This window comes from Cygnus olor, chromosome Z, assembly GCF_009769625.2.
Source record: "Cygnus olor isolate bCygOlo1 chromosome Z, bCygOlo1.pri.v2, whole genome shotgun sequence".
Lineage (NCBI taxonomy): Eukaryota > Metazoa > Chordata > Aves > Anseriformes > Anatidae > Cygnus > Cygnus olor.
The window spans coordinates 29,055,033-29,081,418 of NC_049198.1; the positions used below are offsets into that span (position 1 = coordinate 29,055,033).

The 26,386-nt window shown below is 39.6% G+C and overlaps 1 protein-coding gene across 10 annotated transcripts in view; it reads right to left on the reverse strand.

The window, feature by feature from the left end:
* GLIS3 (GLIS family zinc finger 3) overlaps positions 1–26,386 on the reverse strand; it is a 201,059-nt gene that overhangs the window by 169,165 nt on the left and 5,508 nt on the right. For 7 of the 10 annotated variants that reach the window (XR_005815252.1, XM_040541130.1, XM_040541128.1 and 4 more), the window contains exon 2: positions 25,674–26,155. Coding sequence is in view for 9 of the 10 variants with exons in the window: in XM_040541130.1 (XP_040397064.1) it covers positions 25,674–26,058 (385 nt within the window). In the remaining variant the exon portion in view is untranslated. The remainder of the gene's footprint in view (positions 1–25,673; positions 26,156–26,386) is intronic. The other 3 variants (XM_040541129.1, XM_040541126.1, XM_040541125.1) reach the window with 1 other exon arrangement.

The following is a 26,386-nucleotide window of genomic DNA, read 5'->3' on the forward strand; positions in this document are numbered from 1 at the left end:
CACCGTCCCCTCAGATATTTATACACATCGATGAGGTCTCCCCTCAATCTTCTATTTTCCAAGCTAAACAGGCCCAGCTCTCTCAGCCTGTCCTCATATGACAGTTCCTCCAGTCCTCTAATCATCTTAGTAGCCCTCCTCCGGACTCAATTCAGTAGTTCTATGCCCGTCTTGTACTGGGGAGCCCAGAACTGGACACAATACTCATAGAATCATAGAATATCCTGAGTTGGAAGGGACCCATAAGGTTCATCAAGTCCAGTTCCTGGCACCGCACAGGTCTACCCAAAAGTTTAGACCATGTGACTAAGTACACAGTCCAATCGCTTCTTAAATTCAGACAGGCTTGGTGCAGTGACTACTTCCCTGGGGAACCTGTTCCAGTGTGCAACCACCCTCTCGGTGAAGAACCTCTTCCTGATGTCCAGCCTAAACTTCTCCTGCCTCAGCTTAACACCGTTCCCGCGGGTCCTATCACTGGTGTTTATGGAGAATAGGTCACCTGCCTCTCCACTCCCCTCACGAGGAAGTTGTAGACTGCAATGAGGTTCCCCCTCAGCCTCCTCTTCTCCAGGCTGAACAGGCCCAGTGACCTCAGCCGCTCCTCATATGTCTTCCCCTCTAGACCCCTCACCATCTTCGTTGCCCTCCTCTGGACACTCTCCAAGAGTTTAATTTCCTTTTTGTACTGTGGTGCCCAGAACTGCACACAGTACTCAAGGTGAGGCTGCACCAGCGCAGAGTAGAGTGGGACAATCACTTCCCCTGACTGACTAGTGATGCCGTGCTTGATGCATCCCAGGATACGGTTGGCCCTCCTGGCTGCCAGGGCACACTGCTGGCTCATATTCAACTTGCTGTCAACCACAACCCCCAGATCCCTCTCTGCGGGGCTGCTCTCCAGCGTCTCGTCGCCCAGTCTGTACATATAGCCAGGGTTGCCCAGTCCCAGGTGCAGGACCCGGCACTTGCTTTTGTTAAACTTCATGTGGTTGGTGATTGCCCAGCTCTCCAATCTGTCCAGGTCTCTCTGCAAGGCCTTTCCACCCTTATCCAAGTCCACAACTCCTCCAAGTTTGGAGTCGTCAGCAAATTTGCTCAAAACACCTTCTAATCCTACATCCAAATCATTTATAAAAACATTGAAGAGGACTGGTCCTAAAATGGAGCCTTGAGGGACTCCACTAGTGATCATCCACCAGCCAGATGTGGCCCCATTTACCACTACCCTTTGAGCCCTGCCTGTCAGCCAATTGCTCACCCATCATATGATGTTTTTGTTAAGTTGTATGCTGGACATTTTGTCCAGTAGGATCCTATGGGAAACTGTGTCAAAAGCTTTGCTGAAGTCCAAAAAGATCACGTCAGCTGCTTTCCCTTGATCAACTAGAAGGGTGATCTTATCATAAAAGGAAATCAAATTTGTTAGGCAGGACCTACCCCTCGTGAACCCATGTTGGCTGGGACCAATGACTGCATTGTCCCCCAGGTGTGCTTCAATAACTTCAAGGATCATCTTCTCCATAATTTTACCAGGCACTGACATGAGACTGACAAGCCTGTAATTGCTAGGGTCTTCTTTCTTACCCTTCTTGAAAATTGGCACAACATTTGCCAGCTTCTAGTCTACTGGGACCTGTCTGGATTCCCAAGATTGTTGAAAAATAATTGAGAGAGGTCCCGCGATGACGTCAGCCAGCTCTTTAAGCACCCTGGGACGAATTCCATCTGGACCCATGGACTTGTATGGATCCAGGTACAGCAGCAAATCCCACACATGTTCGGGGTCGGTTGGGAGTTTGTCATTCCCACTGTCATGGTCCTCCAGCTCCGGGCACCCTGGGTCCTGAAGCCCATCATCAGCGTTGAAGATAGAGGTGTAGAAAGCATTAAATGTCTCTGCTTTGCCTATGTCGTTGTCTGTGAGGAGACCTTCCCTATCAAGTAGCGGACCTATGTTTTCTTTGGTTCTCCTTTTTCTGTTCACTTATGTAAAAAACACTTTTTTGTTGTCTCCCACAGACATGGCCAGCTTCAACTCTAGTTGGGCTTTGGCCACACGAATTTTCTCCCTACAAATGCAAACAGCATCCCTGTATTCCTTCCTCGTTGCCTGACCTTCCTTCCAGCAGCCGTACACTTTCTTTTTTTGCCTAAGCTCCAGTAGATCCCTGGTCAGCCAGGTTGACCTTCTGCCCCACCTGCCTGACTTCCAATATTTTGGAATTGCCTGATCTTGTGCTTTTAGGAGGCAGTGCTTGAAGATTGACCAGCACTGATGGACGCCAATGCCTTCAAAAGCAGTTTCCCAGGGGACCTTGCTGACTAGTTCCCTGAGCAGCCTGAAGTCTGCTTTCCCCATATCCAGGGCTGAAGTTTTGGTGGCAGTTTTCCTTCTGTCACCATAAATTCTAAACTCAGCCACTTCATGGTCACTATGACCGAGACGGCTGCCAATTGCCACATCTCCCACAAGACCCTCTCTGTTCTCCAGCAACAGATCTAGGAGGGCACCTTTCCTAGTTAGCTCTCTTAGCACCTGCACCAAGAAGTTATCATCTAGGTGCTTTAGGAACCTCCTAGACTTGCTCGTGTCAGCCATGTGGTGATCCCAGTTGACGTCTGGCAAGTTGAAATCCCCCCTAAGGACAAGGGGAGTTGATCTTGAGGCATCTCTTAGTTCTGCAAAGAATAATTCATCGGTGTTGTCGTCCTGGCCAGGTGGTCTGTAATAGACTCCCACAATGACATCCCCTTTATTTTTTCATCCTTTAATCCTTACCCAGAGGCTCTCAACTTTGCCATCGGCAACTTGAAGTTCCACACAGTCCAGCCCATGCTTCACATACATTGCCACCCCACCACCTCGCCTACCCTGCCTGTCCCTCCTGAAGAGCCTGTAACCATCTACTGCAACACACCAGACACAGGACTCATCCCACCAGGTTTTGCTTATGCTGATGATGTCATAGCTGTGGGACTGGGCCAAGACTTCTAGCTTATCCATTTTATTCCTCATACTGCATGCGTTTGTGTAGAAGCACTTCAAATGCGCCTCCCTACATTCTTGCACCATCTAGTGACAAACTCCATGACATCTAGTCCAAACCCTTGTCTAAAATAAGTGCCAGACAGTTGCAGCTCTACTCTTTGACTTATGATGATGAGACTAATGTTTTCATCAAATTAATTGTGAAAACGAATTATTACTATTGGTTTTTGTTATATTCTCATTACACAACCAGAATTGCAACAGAATCCTAGCCTCACATAACAAATAAATGCTACAGCAATGATTTGTTTCCCTCTAAGTATTATACCTGTGTACCATCCAGGAAGAGAATATACTACACATCTATATCTAAGAATGCATGGGAAACTAAACCATGCTGCTTTTTATCACAGATAACCATGCTTCACATACATAGGGCAAAATACAGCTACCCATGTGTCTTTAGTTCTGCCAGTTTTAAAATTAATTAACAAATCATAAGCAGGCAACTATAAAGTCTAAAGTCTTCATGGCCACTTTTTGATCTTCTCTGTGGTTTCTACTCTTCTAACCCTGTTATGGTCATCACAAAATGCCCAAAAGAATTGCCTCCATGTTTTTCAAAAGGCTGCAGCTGAAGGGCAGGTAAAACCATAAATATTTCTAAAATTATCAGTCGGCTAAAATGGTAACACACTACGTAATCTTTGAGATACTAGTTTAAAAAGGTACAAGTTGCTCAGCCAAATCAATTAACAGCCCAACAGCTGGACCATGTCCAACGAAATATACCCACTGGGACAGGGTATCTCACTTCAGGAAATGCATGTACAGTCTTACGGGCCTGGACCACAGCTAGAAAAACCCATATATTAACCTAAATAACAAAATCTAAGTCATATAAATTTGAATAGCCACACCAAGTTTTCTATTTTAACGAAAAAATAAGAGGAGCTTTATCAGAAACATCAATGTTAGGATTGTAAATTAGCCCCTGGTTTCTTGTTTGCAACTCTTCAAAAAATTTTTCTTTCTCCATGAATTTTTAAAAGAAAGAAATCTTAGTCTATTTACTTACTTGCTCTGTAATTGCAGTGGAAAAAAAAAAAAAAAAAAGCTAGTATCATTATTTTCTACTCTAGTTATAATAAAACCCTTGCAGAGGACTCCAGCATCTAATTTCAAAGACTCATTTTAGTGATATGAGGGTAAGAAACTACTCCAATTGTTCAGTTTGACCATTAATGAACTTATAGGTTAGTATAAGGTGGAGAAATCAATGACAAAAGCAATCAGGTGAAAAGAATCTGCTCATGACTGTTTGTTTCTATTTTGCAGAACTTTCTCTCTCTCTCTTTTTTTTTTTTTTTTGATACAGTCTATGTGGATTGGTTCTTTCTGGTTTAACATTGTCACTACAAATTTTCTTAGTCTTCTCAGAAACCGAGGAATTCAGATTCTTTCTCAGACTAGAAACCCCCAAAAGAGATATAAGAAAAAAATCAGAATTAAAGATTAAAAGACTTTGTTTTGGTTTGTTTGTTTTCAGTGAATCAATGTCCTAATGCTTTATATACCAAAAGTTTTGACCTTACAAAATTAGGCTAATGCTGCAACACTCCAGAGAGTATTTTAATCAAAAATCCTCACATGCATGATCTGATCACAAGATCACTTTGAGACTGTTGTGCAAACACTTCCTGAACTCCGGAGTCAGTGCCGTGACCACTGCCCTGAGGAACCTGTTCCAGTGCCTAGCTACCCTCTCAGTGAAGAACCTTTTCCTAACATCCAGCCTGAACCTTCCCTGTGGAAACTTCATGCCACTTGTTCAGGTCCTATTGCTGGTCACCACAGAGAAGAGATCAGCACCTGCCCCTCTGCTCCCTTGCGAGGAAGCTGTAGGCCTCTATGAGCCCTCCTCTCAGCCTCCTCTTCTGTAGGCTGAACAACCCAAGTGACTTCAGTTGCTCCTCTTATGTATTCCTTACTAGATCCTTAGCCATCTTTGTAGACCTCCTTTAGACACTTTCTAATAGCTTTATGTCCTTCTTATACTGTTTTGGCCAAAACTGCACACAGTACTTCAGGTGAGGCCACACCGGTGCAAAGCAGAGTAGGACAATCCCTTCCCTTGACTGGCTAGCAATGCTGTGCTTGATAGACCCCAGAATACAATTGGCCCTCCTGGCTGCCAGGGCACACTGTTGACTCACATTCAACTTGCCATTGACCATAACCCCCAAATCCCTTTCTTCAGGGCTGCTCTCCAGCCTCTCGTCACCCCGTTGGTATGCATCCAGAGTAACCCTCTCCCAGGTGCAGAATCTGGCACTTGCTCTTGTTAAACTTCATACTGTTGCTGATTGCCCAGCTCTCTAATTTGTCTAGGTCTCTCTGCAAGGCCTCACCAACCTCAATTAAGTCAACAGCTTCTCCCAATTTAGTGTCATCCACAAACTTACTCTGTTCACCTTCAAGTCCTACACCCAAGTTGTTTAAAAAACATTAAAGAGAACTGGCTCTAAAATGGAGCCCTGAGGAACCTGAGGAACCTCACTAGTGACTGACTGCCAGCCTGATGTAACCACCATTTTTACTATAAACCTTTAGAGTCCAAACTGTCAATCAATTGCTCACCCATCACATTATGTATTCATCTAGCTGTATTCATCTATGTTTTGTCCAGAAGGATACTGTGAGAAACCATATTGAAAGCTTTATTAAAATGCAAAAGGATCACATCAACTGTCTTCCCTTGGTCAACTGGGTGGGTGACCTTGTTATAAAAGGAAATTAAATTCATTAAGCAGAACCTTCCCCTAATGAACCCATGTTGGCTACAACCAATAACTGCATTGTCCTTCAGGTATCTTTCAATAAGTCAAAGAGTTTTCTCCATAATTTTACCAGACACTGAAGTGAGACTGAGAGGCATGCAATTACTGTGGTTTGCTTTCTTGCCTTTCTTGAAAATTGGAACGTTTGCTAGCTTCCAGTCAAATGGGACCTCTCCAGATTCCCAAGACCATAGAAAAATAATTGAGAGCAGTCTTGTGATAACATCGGCCAGCTCTTTGAGTACCCTGGGATGAATCCCATTGGACCCATAGACTTATATGCATCCAGGTGGAGCAGCAAGTCCCACACAAGTTCAAAGCTGGCCAGGAGCTTATCATTACAGCAGTCACAGTCCTCAAACTCAGGGCACCTGAGATCCCAGTGTCCATCATTGGTGTTGAAGACAGAGCAGATGGGGTCCGGACTTACCAGGGACAGCCATACCTGAAGCTAACCACATGCCTGCAGGTACCCACTGTGGACAAGCCACTGGTGGACCAAATGGGCTCCTTAGCTCAAGTTACCACTCAAAAAGGACTTTTTTTCCCATGGTTCTAGCTCTTCCAGGCAAAATCAGCACTATTCTGGAAATTCTCTGTTTGCATGTAATGCAAACCATCTACAGACAACGGAAAAATATGAAACCTGGTAAAAAAAAAACCTACTAGAGCTGCAGAACTACTTTTGGTGAGTTTATCCCTAATTTCTTTACATGAAAACTCAAAAGTTGGTGCTCACAAAACCTTTCTATAGTAATTCACAGTCAACAATACTTATTTAAAAACCAGAAAGTCTGTGAAGTGTCTTTAAACAGTTTTGCATGCTGCCAACAATAGCAAAACATTACATTGTATCTGTATATACAATCATACAAATTAATTATATAATTAGGTAATATTTCCATAGTGTATGAAAATAATTTTACTTTTTTAAATCATTTTTACACGAGTTGCTCATATTCCTCAGTATTAGAAGAACAAAATCTTGCATATCTCCAGTGCAGATATACAAGAACCCAACTCAAGGCAACCACTGGAGACATGTGAGAAGGTCCATTGTTTCACACCTACAATAACAGGCAACTTGCTCTGTCCAGTACCCTATATACAGCAGTTCTTGGCAGCACTTGAGCACAAACTTGTTTCATGCCTACACTACTCTTGTTCCTTACCTCTAATTCTGTACATGTAAAATGAGATTTCCGAAAGTGTTGATAAAGTTTCACTTCCACTGCACTCAGACCTCAGGATCAGTCCAAGTGATGCCAGTGCTGAAGGTTTTTGAGAAGCAAAAAATAAATACACGCAAATAAATGTGTGAGTGGCTATGGTAAATTCAAGCTCATTGTCGTATGTTTTGAAACTTCATTTTCCTGAGTGCTTTTTGTAAACACAAGAAAAAATAGAAATTCAGATACTTTCTAGGTGCTTTACACCCCCTACCTCTGTAAGAGTATGAATTGCCCAATGTGTTATAACACTGAATTTGTTCTGCAGGGTATGTTGTGCTTTATGATATTTACAAGGAATAAACATAGTGCAAGGTCTTTTTTCTTGTAAGGTGGAGGTTCTAGCCTAAGTTTTATTGCCTTTTGGCTTGCAGAAAGAAATTGTCATCCTTTTTTTTATTTTTTTATCTTTTTGTGAAAGATACAGACACTTTGGAGTGCAGCTAGCTGGGTCTGCATATTTTGCTTCCAGTGGTCTGCCTTGCCCTTCAATGTATGAGGCAATGAGATTATCAAAATTCATATCTCAGAGGAGAAAAGATATGATGCAACATGCAGTAACAGACTAGCACAGCTATGCTGTTCTCAGTGTCAAACAAAAGAAAAACGAACAGTTCAGCAAGTGCTGGACTTGCAGGCCCTGCAGTGTTTGGTCTAGACAAAGCCAGAGCGTGGTGAAGTACAGGAAAGTATAGAAAATATACTTTTCTTTATTAAAAAAGTACAATAGAATATAAATTAATAAACAGAAAATAAAGTATGATAGGAAGTAAAATATAGAAAAAAATAGAAAACTGCAAACTTTGAGGAACAATCCTTCTTGCCAACAATAGCAAAACATTACATTGTATCCATATATACAATCATACAAATTAATTATATAATTAGGTAATACTTCCATAGTGATTTTACCTCAGGAGGTACAGCTATGCAAAACGGCTTGAGTAACCTGTCATTTATACAGATTTGGTCCTTGTTGTTCCCCTTGGCTGGAAGCAGTGCAATTAGCAGCATAATTCCTTTGTCCTACTGGCAGAATTATTTTGCGGTTAACTAGACACACGCCATGTACACTTTGTCCTCCCTCTTCCTCCCACATGTACCCCTTCACACACTACCAGCTCTGACACCCAAACGAATTTTTATCAGTATCAGTCTTACACAGAAGTAAAAGATGAAGTAATAAAAGACACTGAATGGAAAAAAAAATCATTGTCTTGTTGTACAAGAATAAACTTTCAATTATTCAGATTTCCTACACTAGCTGTAACTGTACTGTATCTGTGTCTTTCTGGAGCTATATGTAAAGTACGCATTTTTAACAGCAGAACAATGCTGCTTTTAGTGACGAAGAGCTACTGTGACAGCACTCACACTCTAAAGAAACTGGAAACTGAAGTGGAATTTGAACAGTGCTTTGAAAAGTCCCATAAACAAAGGTAGCAATGATGGGGAAATAACCAGAGCACAAGAATAGGAGAAGATAGAGTAGAAGGAAGAAAACAATCACTGAGAGATCAAAAGCAGAAGTTACACTTACCACCATCCTCCATCTCATTTGATTTCCCTGCATCTTTTAAAGGACCACTTCCCCAGTGGAGCATCTGACTTACACTGCCAGCTATGGGAAGCAACGAACACTAGCCTGTTTCTCTACAAAGTCACCATGCCTGCCACAGGCTAATATAGAGGTGCTACTACTCATTCGTGCTTGGAATTTGCACTGCACATACAACCACAAGCCTAATGCAAAGGATCATGGTGTCAAAATTTGAATAAGACTCAGTAACATCTGCAAAATGCTTATTAATATTCATAGCACAGGTTCATCTCAGACAAAAAGAGACATGCTGAAGATATAGGTAACTGAGAGGTATGGCAACAGGCACAGTATGGACATTAAAGGCACTTCTGTAATCTGCAGTCCTACATCCATAGATGGTAGACTGCATCCATTGGTGCAGCAACAGCAGCAGATTTTGGGAGATACAGTATTAGCAATGACTCAGAATATCTTGAAGTGGAATTGTTAGTGAGAAAACAGCTAAAATGGTAATGGTAATTTTGTAATTGCCATGGTATTACAGCTAAAATGGTAATTTTCCACAAAAGCCAACAGGCGTGAACACAATACAGATATGTTATTTCACGTGGATTTTTCTAATACAAGGGGGATACTCTGGCATGTGATGAGTATATCATCACAAACACACAGCAGGAATCAGTGACTTCTAATTTTCTGGACACAATTTGGAAAATTGTGGAAAAAAATGGAAAAGGCTACTATTTTATTTACTTACACTTTGGAATAAAGTAGGTTTGCATCTTGCATTTTGAATATGTTGCTTTAGCTATGTCCATATACATTTATGATGGGTGCAAATATTGCTATGTAAATACATAATAAGCAGAAACACTGTAAACAGTAAGAAAATGTATTGGAAGAGTGGATGAAAAAGGTTGTTAGGAAAATCAAACACTAAATCCTACCACAGTGCATTAGGAGAGCAATTCACTTACCTTAATGAAGCAATTTGAACTACAGATTGTACCTTTTGCATTTAGGTATGGATGACTGAAAATACCAATGCTGAGTTTTTTTTCTTTTGGTAATTCAAAAAAAAAAAATTTTAATGTTTGCAGTCACCAGTCTTCAACACCTTATTATTTCACTTTTTAACAGTCTGTTTTTCCTGTTTTAAAATAAACCAGGGCTCTCTAAAAATTTGAGAGAAGTCACGAAGAAGAACTTCCTATACATTATTTTTCTCCTATCTTTCAAACTTACTATTGTTCTTTAGTAAGTGACTTATACTTGGCTGCTCATACACAGACACAATTAACTTTCTTTCAACATTATTTTTACCACATTAATTTCAACAAAATCTCTCCTGTGAAGAATATCATGTTATGAAATTTAACTGGGATGAATGAAATAAATTAGTCTAAAACTCTAAAACCTATTTTTTTTCCTACACTTTCAACACTTTCCAGAAATACGCAATACATATTTTCCCAGAATCTATCGAAGTCTAGTATTTTCTAATAAATTTTCTATGATTTCTTCGCAAAGACTAAAACACAAACTGTTCCAACAAACTTGCATCCTTCACCCTTTGACAGAAGACGTTGTTACCATCTAGTGGAAATGTCTTTCCAGCTGCACAGACCTACCACCTCTCAATGGAAGAGGTTAATCAAAAATCTCTCCATATCAAAGAAGAATCTAATGCTGGAGTCAGGGATTATTCATGCAATATTTTCTGTTAACAATGTACAACCCCCCTCTTGAATGACTACTGGGAGACAGAGATATGTAGAAAGACCTTCCCAGCTCATATTTTCAGATCTCTCTCAGCCAGCACTGGGGCTGATCTACTTGCAAGGCCTTGTACAGAGTCACCAGTGGAAAATGGTCCAGATTTTCTCCTCAGCACCAGTTATTCATGACCTCAACAATCTTCTGCAGAATGCACACAAAGGAATGTTTTTTTTGTTTGTTTGTTTGTTTCCTTCTTCTGGGAGGAAGACTTGTGCATTTCGCTTTGGATTTGAATGCTGAGAATATTTCAGCCATATGACTTCCCCAAAAAAATTATTAATTTTTGTCTTTACAAATGTCAGTGTACAACAACTGGAAAATCCACTAGTCACAAGAGTTCTTTCTCAATTTACAGAATATTTAGATATAAAGCTATTAAAATTCCTTCAGTATTTGTGCAGGTTCATAAATCTAATCTGAATGTATATTTACAGCCAACACAAATGCACAAATGCTTGCTAAACTTGAATCAAGAGCTGTGTTCAGAAGAGAAACACACCCATATTCAACCTATACTTACAAATTTCAGTCCTGGTTGCTCTACATATACTGACATTTTCATCTTCTGTGATGAAAATGTTTTCATTTTCATTTTCATTAGCACTTAATTTTACAAAGAGATTTCCACAGTGTAGAATTTAGTATGTGAAATAGGACTAGCATCTGTAACTACAACACTTTCTGTATCAGATAATAATTGTCTGTCAGGGAAAAAAAAATAAAAAGAAGACTTATTTAAACTTATTTTTCATATTAGGCTCCTCATTGAAGATTTTTTGTTTGTTTCATAAATGAAAGAGAAAATTCTTGCAAGCCCCAGGTTTCAGTTTCTCCATCTCACAAAATTACAATTTACTGTAATTGCTCTTTACATGAGCCAGTCTTCTGTCTACTTGACATAACTGTCAGGGCCTGAGCTGCAGAAAGGTAACAGGGGTGCAGAGGAGATACAAAAGGACAGGGTTATCTGAGGTAATGGTTGAAGTTCCAAGGCACACACTGCACAAGCATGCTGATTTTTAGAATGGCTTAGTGGAAGAACAGGCATGGAGGGAAAGGACACACAATTGTGGTGCTAGGGTCACCAGAACTTCTCCACCATCCCAGCTCATTAGGAAGAGTGGCCCTTGTTTACCCCCATTCAGTGAGCTGTGCGAGACAGATGAAAAGTTTTCCAGCTGCTAACCAGGCCCATGAACTGTCTTATCTAATTTGTTTTTCAAGTATTTCCCAAGGCAAAGTCAAATCTGTTCCACTTTTCAAACCAGCAGTAAACTTAACATCCCACTGAGAAATCAACTCTACTTAATTTCTGCACAGGACTTGCCATGTGGCCAAAGAAAGTTTCAAAGCCTTCTGCATCTTCCATATTTAGCAAAACCAAACCAAACCAAACCAAAACAAAACAAAAACTATTCTTCTTTTGTAAGAAAGGAATTCAAAACAGCCATACGAAAAAAACGTAAAGAATTAATGGTGTTGGTCCTACACGGGATTCCAGTCAAAGTTAGCAGTTTGACTATTACTCACACAAAGATGTTTTATGAAAAAAATGCTCCCCATCCAAGTTAACAGAAATAAAGACTGACCAAAAATTGACAGTTTCACTGGGCTGTGAATACTGTCCAGAATTTGTATGACCACGAATGAATAAACATCTCTGAATATTAATATTTGTGTAAAAGTAATTTCCTTATTTCTCTTCCCTCTCCTAAAATGCATCCAGTGATCCCCAAATCTTTCATGATGACTTCTTTACTTCTTCTCTCACCTTCACATCAAACCAAGTGTGGTTAAATAACAATTATTAAAAATAAAATTATTAAAAATAAATATTATTAAAAATAACACTGCAACCAATCAGGATGCAAGAAACAACATTCCTATCGCATGAACCCATTAATTTCAGTGAGATACACTCATGGTTCAGAGTGGAAATTCTCATGTTCCCTTATGAACACACATGATACATTCAAAAACAAATGGCTTTTCATATGGAAATCAGAAGTGCAACCACATTGGACAGCAATGAAGAAAGCAGTCGAGAAAATATATGCAAGATAGGAAAGATGCTAGCACCATAAGAAACCAAAATAGAAACCAAAAAAAACACTTTAGGTTATGCATGAAAGCTAGCAAGAGTCTAGGTATAGATGGAGTGGACAAAAAAACACCTTGCAGCTCCAGCACAGGTGAAGAAGAAGCAGGCAGTAGCACTAACCTTCCCACTGCTCAGGAGTCAGACAGGAAGTGTGCACAGGTTATTGAAGGTCATTTTCCAGATGGCCTTAAGGTCCCAAAATAAACAGGGCTCCTTTTAAGCTACAGAATATATTTTAAATATTCCCCCTTATTTGAAAGTCCACTCATTTTACATCCAAATGTTAAAACAAACACATATTTAAGCAGTCCTCTTTTATTGCCAAAAGCATCAAAACAGCCACAAGAAACAGTGTGGACTGCACTAAAAGATTCATTTCACTAATTAATTGACACCAATGCCTGGTCAGCAGTTTAAAAAACAAACAAACAAACAAACAAACAAAAACCAAAAATTATTTTAAGAGTGCTGATTAATGACAGAACAATTATAGTTTGGTTAGCTGGAACTTGAAAACCAACTGCAGATTTAGTAACAGATGTTCAAACAGTAGTATATAATAAATGTAAGTTCAACCTAGATCAAACATGCTGCTACTGAACTCTTGATTTATCCTTTGAAATAAGCCACTGAAAATATATGAATAGGACAGAATAAGGATATTAAAGTGTATGTTATACAATTAAGCTATATTTAGTTGCCAAAGTAAACTTCCTGTTGATAACGTTAGCAAAGATGATGACTGTCTGTCATATTAGAATGATATTCAAATAAAACATGTATTATTAATTCAGGTAAATATGAAAATGTATTCTGTTTTTTCACCAGCACCTGTTCAGTAAGGTTCTATTCTCTTCCTATATTTAAGTAAACATGCTACTCAGAAGTTTCTTTTTCTTTTTCTTTTTTTTTTTTTTTTTTTTTTTTTTTTACCTTTCAAAATACTTGGTTTTAGATGCTTCCAAGCCATTCATAGTAAAATTCCTGGTTACCCCAAAGCCTTTTCAGTCTTGGAATTAGACAGAGACAAACTGTGTTCCTATATTGTAAAGATTTTTTTGTGTGTGTAAAAGACAGGATATAACACTTGCCAAAAGCACACAGTTTAGGCTTATACTCCTCATTCAAGTAAAGAAAAGAAGCAAAATAAATAAAAGAACAATACATGTGAAATAAAGAGAAACGTTCATCATAACCCCAAGAAGCAGACAGAGAACCTTTCCATCTCTCCATTTCCAAGTCTAGTCAGTACTGAATACCACCTGAATGGAGGAACCTATGTGATTTCATTACTGCTCATACGAGACCTTCACTCTTGGTGCTTACAACCAATGCAAACTGAATACATTATAATGTTAATAAAACCTAATCAGTTTGAATGGAATCCTTTTTTTGGAAATGACATGACAACACGTCTCCCACCCCGCAACTCCTGAAAGCACAGCAAGGCAGTGGCAGTGCTGCCACAAGTGGTATGCTCCTGTGCCAAGGGCTCACTTAGGTAGGAGGGGCAGGGCCATGCTCACCCTAGGGGAAGTGAGACCCTTCCTCCCCCTGGGTGCTCCTAGGCTGCCACAGGGAGAAGCATCTGGGCAGACTGTAGGGTGTGGCAGGGTGCCAGGATGGAGCTGTGGAGAAACAGCAGGTGGATGGACAGCCACATCTCAGGGGAGATGGAGACAAAGGCTTTGCAAAGGACCGGAGCAGGCTGGACAGGGCTTGCTGCCCCACCCAAGCCTCTACACTGGTTTCAAGCAAGGAGTCCGTGTGAGACCTTGTGGGAGTTACGCATAAACATTTTGATTTCTCCTCTTCTCTTTTCTCACTTTCCTAGTCCCACTTTTCTCATTTTAATAAGTTAACTCCAGTTGTTGCCCTGATTTTTAAAATGGCTGATTTGGAAAACTTAAAAAAAAAAGTCTTGGCATATCTACTGTATAATGCCCAGCCAGCATTCTCCATCACTGACATTAACAGTTGTTATCTCCATTAACCACCAGAGGTACTGAATCAGATGTTGCATTGAGATGATGGTCCTTGATGGTACTATTCAGAAGAGCTATAACACTTATGGGCAACAGACTCAGAAAATTACATCTGCTAAATTTAATCATTTACATTTTGATCATTATCTTGAACTACTTAAAAAAAAAAAAGGCAAAGAAAAATTTTGGGGAAAAAAGAATTTAAAGCTAGTCATTTCCAACTTGCAAGCTTGACAGGGTCCTTTTGCCACACTGAAAGTTTTAATCTACTGTTAAACATTTCTGGGAGGAAGCCTTAATGCCATGTATTAATTCTGCTCATCTAGATTCTGTATAGGATTTTTCCCTCATTCAAGGCAGGAATCACCCCAAGCTTTTCTAAAAGCAGAAGAGGATGAATTCTCCTGCAGATGAAACAACACTGGTTCCATGAGACTGCACTGAAAGAGTATTATCCCACTGTGAGTTGTGCTGGAGACCCCTAGTACAGTTTCATGACTGGGGGACAAATTTCAGTCTGGGGGAGGTCATTGTACTGAAGATGAAATACAGATCGTGTAACAATGGTCAAGCCCTTCCAATGCCTTTTTTTAAAGAAAAAAGAGGCAGACACTACAAGGAGGTGGAAATGAAAAGCGTATGTACTTATAAAGTACGGCATCCATCCATCATTGTTTAAATATCCTTTCTTCTTCATATTCATCTCCAATAAAATCCTTATTGTTAAGGCTTTATTTGATTCAAAAATTAATAGTAATAAGGCAACATCAGTCAAAGCAGCCTTTCCTGAACATAAAGGAAAGAAAATAACATTTTTCCCTATTGATCTGCCATCCGAGAAGAGTGAAGGTCTGAAAATAATGCTGACCATGAAGACAGGAGTCACATCAATGTGCAAAGAAATCCCTTTACTGCAGAACAAACATGAAGTTCTGAATTGGACAAAACCACCACTGATTCCAACAGGGATTTTGCTGAAGCAAGATTTGGTATCCTTTTAGAGACCTAGATTCATGTGGTTTTGGGGTACATTTCCAAGGGGAAAGTTCAGGAAGGAAAGCTGAAGTTTCCTCATTGGTGCACACAGCTACCATGGGCCAGCCAGGACACCAGCTCTTCTTTCTAGCAGAAAATCACCCCCTGTGAGTGCCAATAGGAGATGCATGCCCTGGGATATCTGTCTTCCAGGACACTAGCCACCCACTGTATGAACACCTGGAGGGCTATCTGTCATGCCAAAATGCTTTCATAAAATCACAAAATCAGTGAATGGCTCAGGTTGAAAGAGATCTTAAAGATCATGTAGTTCCAATCCCCCTGCCATGGACAGGGATGCGACCCACTAGACCAGGTTGCTCAAAGCCCCATCCAGCCTGGCCTTGAACACCTCCAGGAATGGGGCATCCACAAATTCTCTGGGCAACCTGTTCCCTTTTCAGGGATTTTACAATGATAATGTGATGCAGTAGCTGTTTTTTTTTTTATAATAACAATAACTAGGGAAGTCATGTCTCTTCTCCTGTCCTCTCAGCTCAGTGTCATCCTCATACAAAATGTCAGAGTCATGGTTAAATTGACAAACCTCAAGAGATGTCTTAGCTCATTAAAGCTTAACAATGCATTGTAGACAGAATCTCATTATCATTTGAAACCTCTTATATAGGAAGATAATGGTTAGCAGATCTATACCAGACAGATATAGAAGTCACTTACCAGTATCAGTATTAGACATACCTGTACATTTTTTCACAACAAATATTTGCTATTGTCAAGAAAGCCAAAGCTACAGTAACTGACTGATGGTATGCTCTTCTTACATGCACCAGCCCTCTTCTACTTTCAGTTGCCCATGCAGAGTCCCAAAGAAGCTGTCCAATTTTAAGGTGAAATTTTACAGAACTCATGTTGTGTGCTTCCAAAAGGGGAAAAAAATAATATAAAAAACAACCAACCAAAAACAAAACAAAGAACAAAAAAACGGTCATGTATACAAACACGGGTTTGTGTTGGAAACAACACATGCAATTGCTAAATTTATGCCCATATATGAATTTTAATCAATCACATGCTGATACATATATCGTTTGCATGCAAACAGCTATATGTTTGCATGAGAATGGATTTCATCTGAAAACTAGCTTCCTTCAGAAAACTTCACTGCAACCATTTAGGGATGTTTTTGGACATAGACAGAGGAAGAGAGCAAGCTCAAAAGCACAGAACTACGTCAATGAAGCCTGTTGCAAGTCAGCGTAACCAATTAAACATACAAATATCTTCCATTATTTCAGAAGCACTTCACTAAGTATTTAATCAATCAACCTAATTTCTCCTGAAGGTCAGTCTCTAGAAATGTAATGTATGAAAATTTACAGCCTTGTTATAGAACAAGTAGGATAACAAGCTGCAACGACTGCCAATGTATGCTATTTAAAATATCCTGTTAGAAGAAACCTACTGCAGAGCTATCATTCGTTCTTTCAAATCTAAATAATATACACCCACAACAGAAAAAGAAAGTTTAAGACACCAGATTAGCAAAGCATTTGGTAATGTCCTAACTGGTTCTTCCTGAGCAGACAATAAAATTCATGAGAGGAGTTGAATGGAGACAATAAACTTCATGAGAGGAGTTTCAACCACAAAACAGGATGATTACTCCAGAAAGAAATTCCTCGCTCTGATCATCTTGTCAAAAAGGCTTTAAAAATCCATTTTTTGTGAAAAGACAGCAGTAGCAAAAAATAACCGTATTCCGTTTCATCCTATTAATGTGTCAAATGCTTAGACTACTTAGGGATATGTTTTGCTCTATACCCTGGGGAAAGCAGCTTAAAACACTGATTTTATCAACTGTCCTGCATCTGTAAAACTGACCATATAAAACTTCGACAAACTGAGATTTTTATCACAAGGAAAAGTTCTAATTCATCCATTTACAGAGGCAAGTGGAGAATATTGTCTAATCAAGTGCTTTTTCCTAAGTCTCAGCTGGACTCTGTACCACAAGACTGAGGGAAACGGCTTGAAGAAGGAAATACCTCATTCACTGCTCCTACCCCAGGTCCTTCTGCCTTTCATCATCTGTGAAGGCAGTTCCCTATGCCCCTTTCCCATCTTGGAGGGATTATGGAATTGACTTCCAACACCTACAAATAGTTTAACAGTTAATTAGCTACAGCAGCAAATGTGGCCCTGTAACACTCCACCACAACCACTCCTACCTCCTAGAACTGAGGAGTTCTGAGTTCTGTGCTGAAACACAGAACTTATACCACATTACCATCAATCAGCAGTTTTGCTGGTGACAGTCAATAGTTACTATTTTGCCATCATTCTGTTTACCCAACAAGTTTGCCATGGGAAATAAAAGATGAAAACCACATTTGACTGCTGTGGTTCATACCAATTCTGTACAAAAGACTGCACCAGGCATGTCATGGCAGTATATTTGCTCTGGTGTCTTACACTCTCTAGCACATTTAAAGATGTTTTGTTGGTTTCAGAGAGAATAATGCCCTGAAGTACTTATTCACTTTAGACATTTATATCACACCCATCACAATGTGTTATATTTTCATCCCTGCCATCGTGACTTGCATTCCAATAATGCCAGAGGATGCAGTAGTGGTTGTGTCTGTCACTGGGCTAACATGGCCATCACTGGGAATCCAAAAAGAGAAAAGAGACAAAAGGGGAGAGGGGGAATAGCAGAACATGAAACTAAAATGGCACACAACAGTCCAAGAAGCTCCAGCAACAAGTACTGCAGCGGAGACCAGAAAAAAATAAAATAAAATCTGGCATGCTTATGCAAATGCCAAGTTTTGACAATAACATCAACTGAGCCATGTTTTCACATCAGGATCTCAGCATTCCTTGCCATGTCCCATCTGTTGCACCCAATACATATTGAGCTGGCATCTGAAGTCTGATGAAAGGACAACCTACACTCTTACATCTCACAGTGAAGGGCATGATCCAGTAACTCAAGTAGAAAGTCACATGCAATTCCTGCAAGCAGCTCACTGGCCTGAGGTGAATTTTACCCTGGAAGTGATAGGTGGTACAGAAATGCAGACAAAGGAGAATGTGCATGCTATTTATAACCCAGTGAGAAACAGGTCAGATACACTTTAAGACAGTTTATTGTGCAAGCTAAGACAAAGTTCAAACATGTCAACATGGACTTTCAAAAAGTCATACTACTTTCCCTAGCTCTGTTGAACTCTGAGGCAGAACTAATTATCAAACTTGGATGCAGAAACACCAGCAATAAGTAAAACAGAGAATAAAAGAACCTCATCAGAGTGGACAACTACTCCCACTGTTATTCTCAGAAAAAAATTATATCATTCCAATGTTTACAACTGTGTGAAAACGCTAAAAGGAAAAAGAAGTCTATTTTTGCACTTTAGGTACAGAACAGATGTCAGAAGAGCAGCTTCTCTTTACATTGTTTCCTGGGTTAGAGGGGTAGGAGAGAGCAGTTAAAACAAAGCAGGCAATCCACATGTTTCCCGTTCACCAGCATCAAATAGGTGTGCAGCAGTGAGGACCAAATGAAGGAGAGAGGAAACGAGATGCTATGTTCCTCAAAGAGTCACCCTCTCAAGAAGGTAGGTGCCGTCTGATTTTGTCCATTGGGAATTTTTCTCAGGACATGCAATTTATATCAAAGGCATACTGAGATCTCCACCAGAAGTTGCAAGTTCAGTGTAGCCTTCCCCATCCAGCTTGCCCCTGCTTTCTTTGTAGCCTTCCAGCTGGAGAGACTCATTGGATGCTATTAAGAACAGCAAGCTGTCACAGTGAAAGCAAGTGTCATAAAGCTGATGATAAATACAGTCCATCACCTTCAGTTGGCTTGTCCCAGTTTGAAAGAATAATATTTTGTCTAAGAAAATTTTAATATGTGACCTAACCCTTAGTGTACCCTTTCACTATATTTTTCATTGTATTTTAGATAGCTGCGATTCACTTTAAAGCATACTGTCCAAGCCCACAAAGCACTGGATAAAAGTAGAAGAGTAGTTACATTAAACTCTTAACACAGAATGGGTAAGTGTTGGCAATATGCATAATACTCTTGAGGGATTTTACAGTTCCTGTGTAAAGTTGATCCCTTCTGGCATTAAGCCTAACACTCTCCAGGGAATTTTTGTAAGTTGCCTCAGGCCTTTATAACACATCGTCCAATATACATTTTGATATCACTATTTTCATTTTCTTCAGTATTTTCTTCTTAAAAAAAAGTTTTGAATGGTTAAGATAGAGACTCTAAAAGTACAGAGTCAAAGTCACTGTAAATTGCCCGAACACCATTTGTGTTCAGGAGTTAAGCCATGGCTGAAACATGAGAGATGGAAAAATAAAACAAATTAATCTGCAACAACCACTCCAAAGGTATGTCTTGCTATAGCAATCTATGCACCACCTTTTACATTAAAATGAAATAAACCTCTTGTATATCCTATAAAGGTATGCCAAGATCCACAGAGAACCTCCTCAAACGCAAGCAGAATTGCAATCAGTCTCTTCATCCCACCCCTAGAACTAATTTATGAATTAAACTTGAGGACTCTCACATCTTCATCTATGCCATTTTGAAAATTCCTGGTCAGGACAGAAGAATCCATCAAGACCCATCCCTGTTGGCTCAAGAATGGTTCTCCCCAACGATCACCAGAGCTGCAATTAATGATTTCCTTGCCTTGATGGGTCTTGTGTTCCTTTTCAAGCATGTCAAGGCAACTGAAGTATATGCAAAGCTGGAAAATCTGTCATGCTGGATACAGCTAAGATCATTATCACTTAAACACCTTGCTGTACCTAAACATTGTCAATAAATAGGCTTAAAAACTGCTGAAAGTTGATTAAAGAAAACAGCTGAAAAAGAAAATAAGGCCTGAGTCAAGCTTTCTGCATAAGGAACTGCACAGAATACTGATGAACAACTTGTTTTCAGACTGCGCCAACTGACACATAAAAAAACAGTACTAGAGAGCAAAATAAGTATGTAGAAGAGATTTCAAGTGTGGCTCAAGCTGCTTACTGATTAACACTTCTGCACATAACAAGCCTGACAGACCTGTGTAGTTACTGTTCAAAAGTGAAACAAGGCTCTCTTGGCCACTGGAGACAAATAATCCTTCCTGACCAAGTTCACAGTTCTCACACAGCTTAGAAGCGCTGGAGCTGGTTCTCCTCACAGAAAACAAAAAAAAATCCAACCAAACACAATACAAATAAAGAGCACCCCCGCACCCCCAACAACAACAACAAAACCACACACATGATTAAAAACAAAATGAAATATCAAAACAGAAAAACAGCCACAAGATTTAACATGTCTGTCAATATTTCTAGGTTAAGGAAGAGTCCTAATGATCCTGTATAGGAAACATGAATTCTATCTTATCAGACATTTTACCAGGAAAAAAAATGGTAGTTGCATTTGCAAGAAAACCATAATAGGAAATAAAATACACAAAGATTTTTCATCTAAAGGCAAACACAACTTTGTAGAAATCACAGAAATGGAAGATGACAACTGTCTTTATAATGGCCATAAAATGTACAGCAAAAGGGATCAATATATATCTGCGTAAGTTTATTTAATGGCTAGTTTCTTTAAATGCCAGTAAGCATTTTCTTTTACCTGCATATGTCCAGATTATCTTCCTCATGCCCCATCTCAAGTATTTTCATGTCAACTCTTCACAGCTATAACACAGCCTCAGTCACATACCCACACACTGAGTACAAAACAGTTTTGGTAGAGCAACCAGAGTGGAACAAAAGGCCAGACTGACTTCCAAGGCTTGGATTATGCATGAAGCATCATCTGCTGCCAGAGAGAAAGGGGCACAACGGGGTTGCTATGGCTGCCATGTCTGAGAGCTGCTTGTAATTTCTAGAAAGTCTTGCCAGATATAACAGGTCAAACCACAAACATATAAAGAAAGAAGACCAAAAGCCATGATGACATGCTGCCACCCCACTTCCTGTGTCCTTGTGGGACCTCTCCACCAGGTTATGGGAACACTGGCTGAAGGTGGAGCAGCTACACCACCTCCATGAACAGTAAGCACCTCATTGGAGAATTCCTACCACAGTGGAAATTCTCTATCAGGCAGATTTGTGTAGCTTTAAGACTGCAGTGTATTGCCTAACATGACAGGAAAATATACTACTAAGCCTCAAATAAGCTTCCATAAATATCTATGTATGATCACAGTGTTTCAGACCAAGGATCCAGCTCCCCCAGGACCCGACCCTCCTCTGTCCCCAGTGGACCCTACTAGGTAATGCTGAGGGAAAAACATAAGCTTTCCTTTTGAGCAGCCAACTCCAGTAACTACCTAAATCAGTAGCAATGTGTTTGTTTTTAATACCTCTTGATGGAGTTCAAAAACATACAATTTCTTTCACAGAGTAAGAGAAAGCAGGTACAGGTGTTGAACATGTTGGCAGTCAGAAAATGTGTTATTTTCCAAAAGATTTGAGATTTTTATTAGTATGTTAGACACGACAGCACTCAGGATGTGCCTGAACATCCTCCAGCTCATGCTCACAAAATTGTTGTCCATACAGATGAGTGAAAAAGACAAGCAATAAGAACAGCTACTAGATTTTCTAGAAGATGAAATACTACTCAGATATGTGTATTCAGAGCAGATAAGCTAAGTAATACATCTTTGAATAAATAACATTGCCTGGGCATCATTACATCTAAAGGGCAGTTCTAATGTGAACCACTTGAAGATTAGACTTTCTTTTCAAATTTACATTATTAACAGAACATGCAGTAGAAAGCTAGATTTTTTTGGTATAGTTTTTCATTACAAGACCTCTCAAAAGATCTTCTTCATTGAAAAGAGAAGCTGAAGACAAATGCTGACCACATTTCAGTCTTCTGTCTTCCTTTGCTGTTCTCAAACGTTTCTGCTCATTTTTACCTGATGTCTCTCCAATTCTTTTTCACCGTAGCAGCTAGTGTCAATAGAGATCTGCTTTCAAAGTCTGAGTAAACCTATAATGTGTGGAAGTAATTATTCACGAAAAGTGGTCAAATAGACATACCAAATGTAATGAGACACTGTAGATTTCCAATGTCAAATATGAGTACTGTTATGCTTGCAGTTTGCACCTAATTTCTATGTGAAAATATCTAATTTGGGAAGACAAAAGTGTACATTCTTAGCAACAAAAATAACCTACTCTCACATTTTTCTGTACTGAAAAAAAAATCCACCATTATACTATTTTCCTTTTTGGACACACAAAACAGTACTAGAAGGCACATCATACATTCAGTACCACACAGGAAGTAAAGCAGTTGAAGTCAGAGACCTACACAAGTGCCTGTCAAGACTTGCTTTTTTTCTCCACAGTGAGAAAACACAGTGTGCTTTAGGTTCTTGTCATGCACAGAAGTGTAACAGTTTCTGTTAATGTGACTTGAGGTGGCAACCTTTCTAAAAATCCTTTTCTTTCGAAGCTTTGCATCCTTATACAAGATAAAGATAGTCTTCATGCAAATAAAAGATTCTCAGCATGTTGCCGAGAGCATGTTGCACTTACTGTACATTATTACTGTTCTCTTTCTACACTCAGCACCATCTCCTGTCAAAAAAAACTCCATAGAAAACAAGGCACATAGTTGCACACAATATTCTGTTCTTTCCTTTACCCGAAACTGAAGCTCACGGTCTTTTTAAAAATGGTTTATCCATTATTGAAAGAGAGCAGGAAAGCTATTTGCCAACATCAAAAAGTCATTTTCTTGGTGTATCTTAGTGCTTTTATTAGTCCATATATTTTAAAGTTAAAAAAGAAAAACAAAAAACCCATCTCTGAATAGTGCAAACCTCTATACTGATACCAAGACAACTGTAAAAGGAAAATTTGTCTTCCTGAGAAAAAACTTTAACTAAAATAAATACCTATCAAAAAACATTGCCCTCTATGTACCAGCCACTAGTAAAGGACAAAAAAAGACCTGCATGGGCATAAGTTACATAAATAGTTTTAGAGGTTTATAGTCTTATTTATAAACTTTATGCAGCGTATCAGTGTCTTAGAAAATTATGTGGATGCAGCTAAGTGTATGAGACTTAGTTCTTCTATGGTATATATGTTCCCAGCACACATAACCTTTAACTTCCTAAGCAGGCCTGTTAATAAAAAGAACATAAAAGCAGGAGGAATTACTAATCCCAATCAATAGAAACAGAATCCGAAGTCCATGGTACCTGAAGCCCATAGTATCTTCTTCCATGGTAACCTATCTTCTTGCACTTTGTAGAGTTCCTACTATTCTATAAATTCTCAAAAATCAAACTACAACATATTCTCACATGGGATAAACTGATTTTACAAGTTAAATACTTTAACATCTGCTTGATGAAGGAAAAGGCACTGAAAAGAAAGAAGGTAGACAAGAGGATACAGTAAAGGGCTCTGCGGCCATTCACTAGCCATCCTATATTGCCTGATTACAGAATAAATATCCAAAGCATGCTTTTGGAAAGACAAGCATGTGTATATGTTAGTGTCGTCCATGTTCTTTATCTCCTAATGTATTCCCTTACGTTCTTCATTTATTTTGCAATTGTCACAGTCTGTTGCCTTTCCAGTTACTTGGTTCCAAAATGTCTAACGAGCACTGTTTATACATAAGCTTCCCTGATGCCAGCTCTTCCACCAGAATCACCGTTTGCTGTGATTCAAAATTGCAGACTGCTTTACACACACAGTAGGTGAGTGGGCCAAGGAACAAAGATGGAAATGACAGACAGGAACACCATGGTCAGGCAGAGCAGATCCAAATCCCCAGATGCCAAGGACAATAAACTAGGTGACCCTCTCTTCACCATGTGATGCTCTCTGGAAGACATACAGCTGGCAGAGCAGCTGCTACATACATTGTTTTAGAGATCCCTGAATGGATCTATTATATTTAAGTAAATAATTTTGAACAGAGCAGGAACCAAGCTCTACCTGTAGTGACAGAGAAAAACTTTCCTCCAGAGCTCTTCATGTGAGGAGCCCACCTCTCCTTGTTGCCAATAGCAGAAGGTTGAAGCTAGATGGTGTAAATAACACCCACCACCAACAGCAAAGCAAGCAACAGACGATCAGAGATCACCCAATGAATATGTATATGCATTACTACAGGCCTGACTCAGCAGAGCACTCAAGCATGCAGTTAACTTTCAGCTTGTTCTGAAATACTGGTGGCTTCAAGCCTGCATGCCTTGCTGAAGAGGGTTGGACTTACTAAATTTTCTAAGCAGAGTAATGAAGGAAAAAGGAAAACCGAGAGAAGCAACAGACTTGGAACAAAACAAGAAATCTGTCTCCTTTTCTGTACTTGCACTTAGATATAAAACCAAACTTTTCCTGGTATTTTAAAACATTTAATTCCTTTCTATCTATTAAATCCTCAGGTCTACATACCAAAATTCCTCAAAAATAGTGTCCTGATTTTAGCTTGGCCAGAATCAATAAATACTGAAACCTTAAAGTTCTCTTCTAACTTCATAGACCAAAGAGCAGACAATCAAGTAATTTCTGATATAATCTGATATAATTCTGAATAATCTCTGATGCACAACCACTTACCCAAAGAGGATCTGCATCCAAATCTTGTAAGAGCTATGCATCATTATTTTCCACAGCACACACAGTGGTTCCAGAAATTGAATTGAAAATCTAAGGTTGAGACACGCTCCAAGGTGCTTTACAGCTTGCCCTGCCTAAGCACTCTAAAAACTATGACTGCATTGCTGCTTTCATCGGTAAGCAGCTGTTAGTCACCAATGGAAAGCTGTACTCATACATCCAAGATGGAATATTTCTGATAGCACTCACAAAATTCTGGCTCTACAGAGCACAAAACAACTATTTGGATTTGTTGAGTTAGGTTAGGAAAGCAAAGTCAGACCACACTGTTTATAAGGAATCTTAGGACAGCTCCAGGAGTATGAGCAACTGCTGTAAATTATAAAACCCTTGGAAAAAATCAAGTGATTAATCACTTTAGTTGAAAATAGCAAAACATTCTGTTTCAGTATCTCCTCTGTTGTAGGAAAATAGTCGTAAAGAAGAGACTGGATTTACTGAAACCAATACCATCTAGCTATGTGATACTGGAGAAGAAATGCCATTACTAAAAGCAATTTAAAAAGGAGTTTTACCTTTACCTGTGCACGGGGAGAACGTGTTTCCAAATTCTTGCTGTTTTGGCTTTAAGGATTGTGGGGCTGGCAGTTCTGGGGGCTGCAGGACTTCAAATAAAGGCTTCCCATTTGTAACCACTTGTCGTCTGGGACTCAGAGCGGGAAGGTGAATGGTACTGTCAATGATGTTGCTCTGAGGAGCTACCCCTCCTCCTAGGGGCATCTTTAAATGTAGGCTGGCAGAAAAGTTTCCGATAGCTGGGCTTGGGCTGCTGCTATCTGAAGATACGCAGGGAGTTCCTGCATGAACTCTGATAGGTGGGATCTGCTGTCCACTAATCATCCCAGGTCCATGAGAAATACCTGTTGACCGATGGCTCATACTGCATGACCTCCCATTCATTTTTAAGCAGTTAATGAAATCAAAGCGTCGTTTTACAGACCCACAGCTATGACTGATATCAATCCAAAGTCAGTAAGTAATCCATTGTGTATTACACCTGTTAAAAATAAATAAATAAATATATAAATAAAAATAATTTATGTTTTAGTAAATAACGCATAAAAGACAGGTCTGCCTGTGGCTGTTAACTCGGTGACATCACCGGTTACAAGCAACCACGTACAAGTGCTACATGGCCTGTCAGGGAGAGAGAACAAAACCAAGCAATGACTCACAGCTCCAATGTGGAGAGAACCTGCCCCTTCAAAAGCTGAAGTTTGCAATAAGG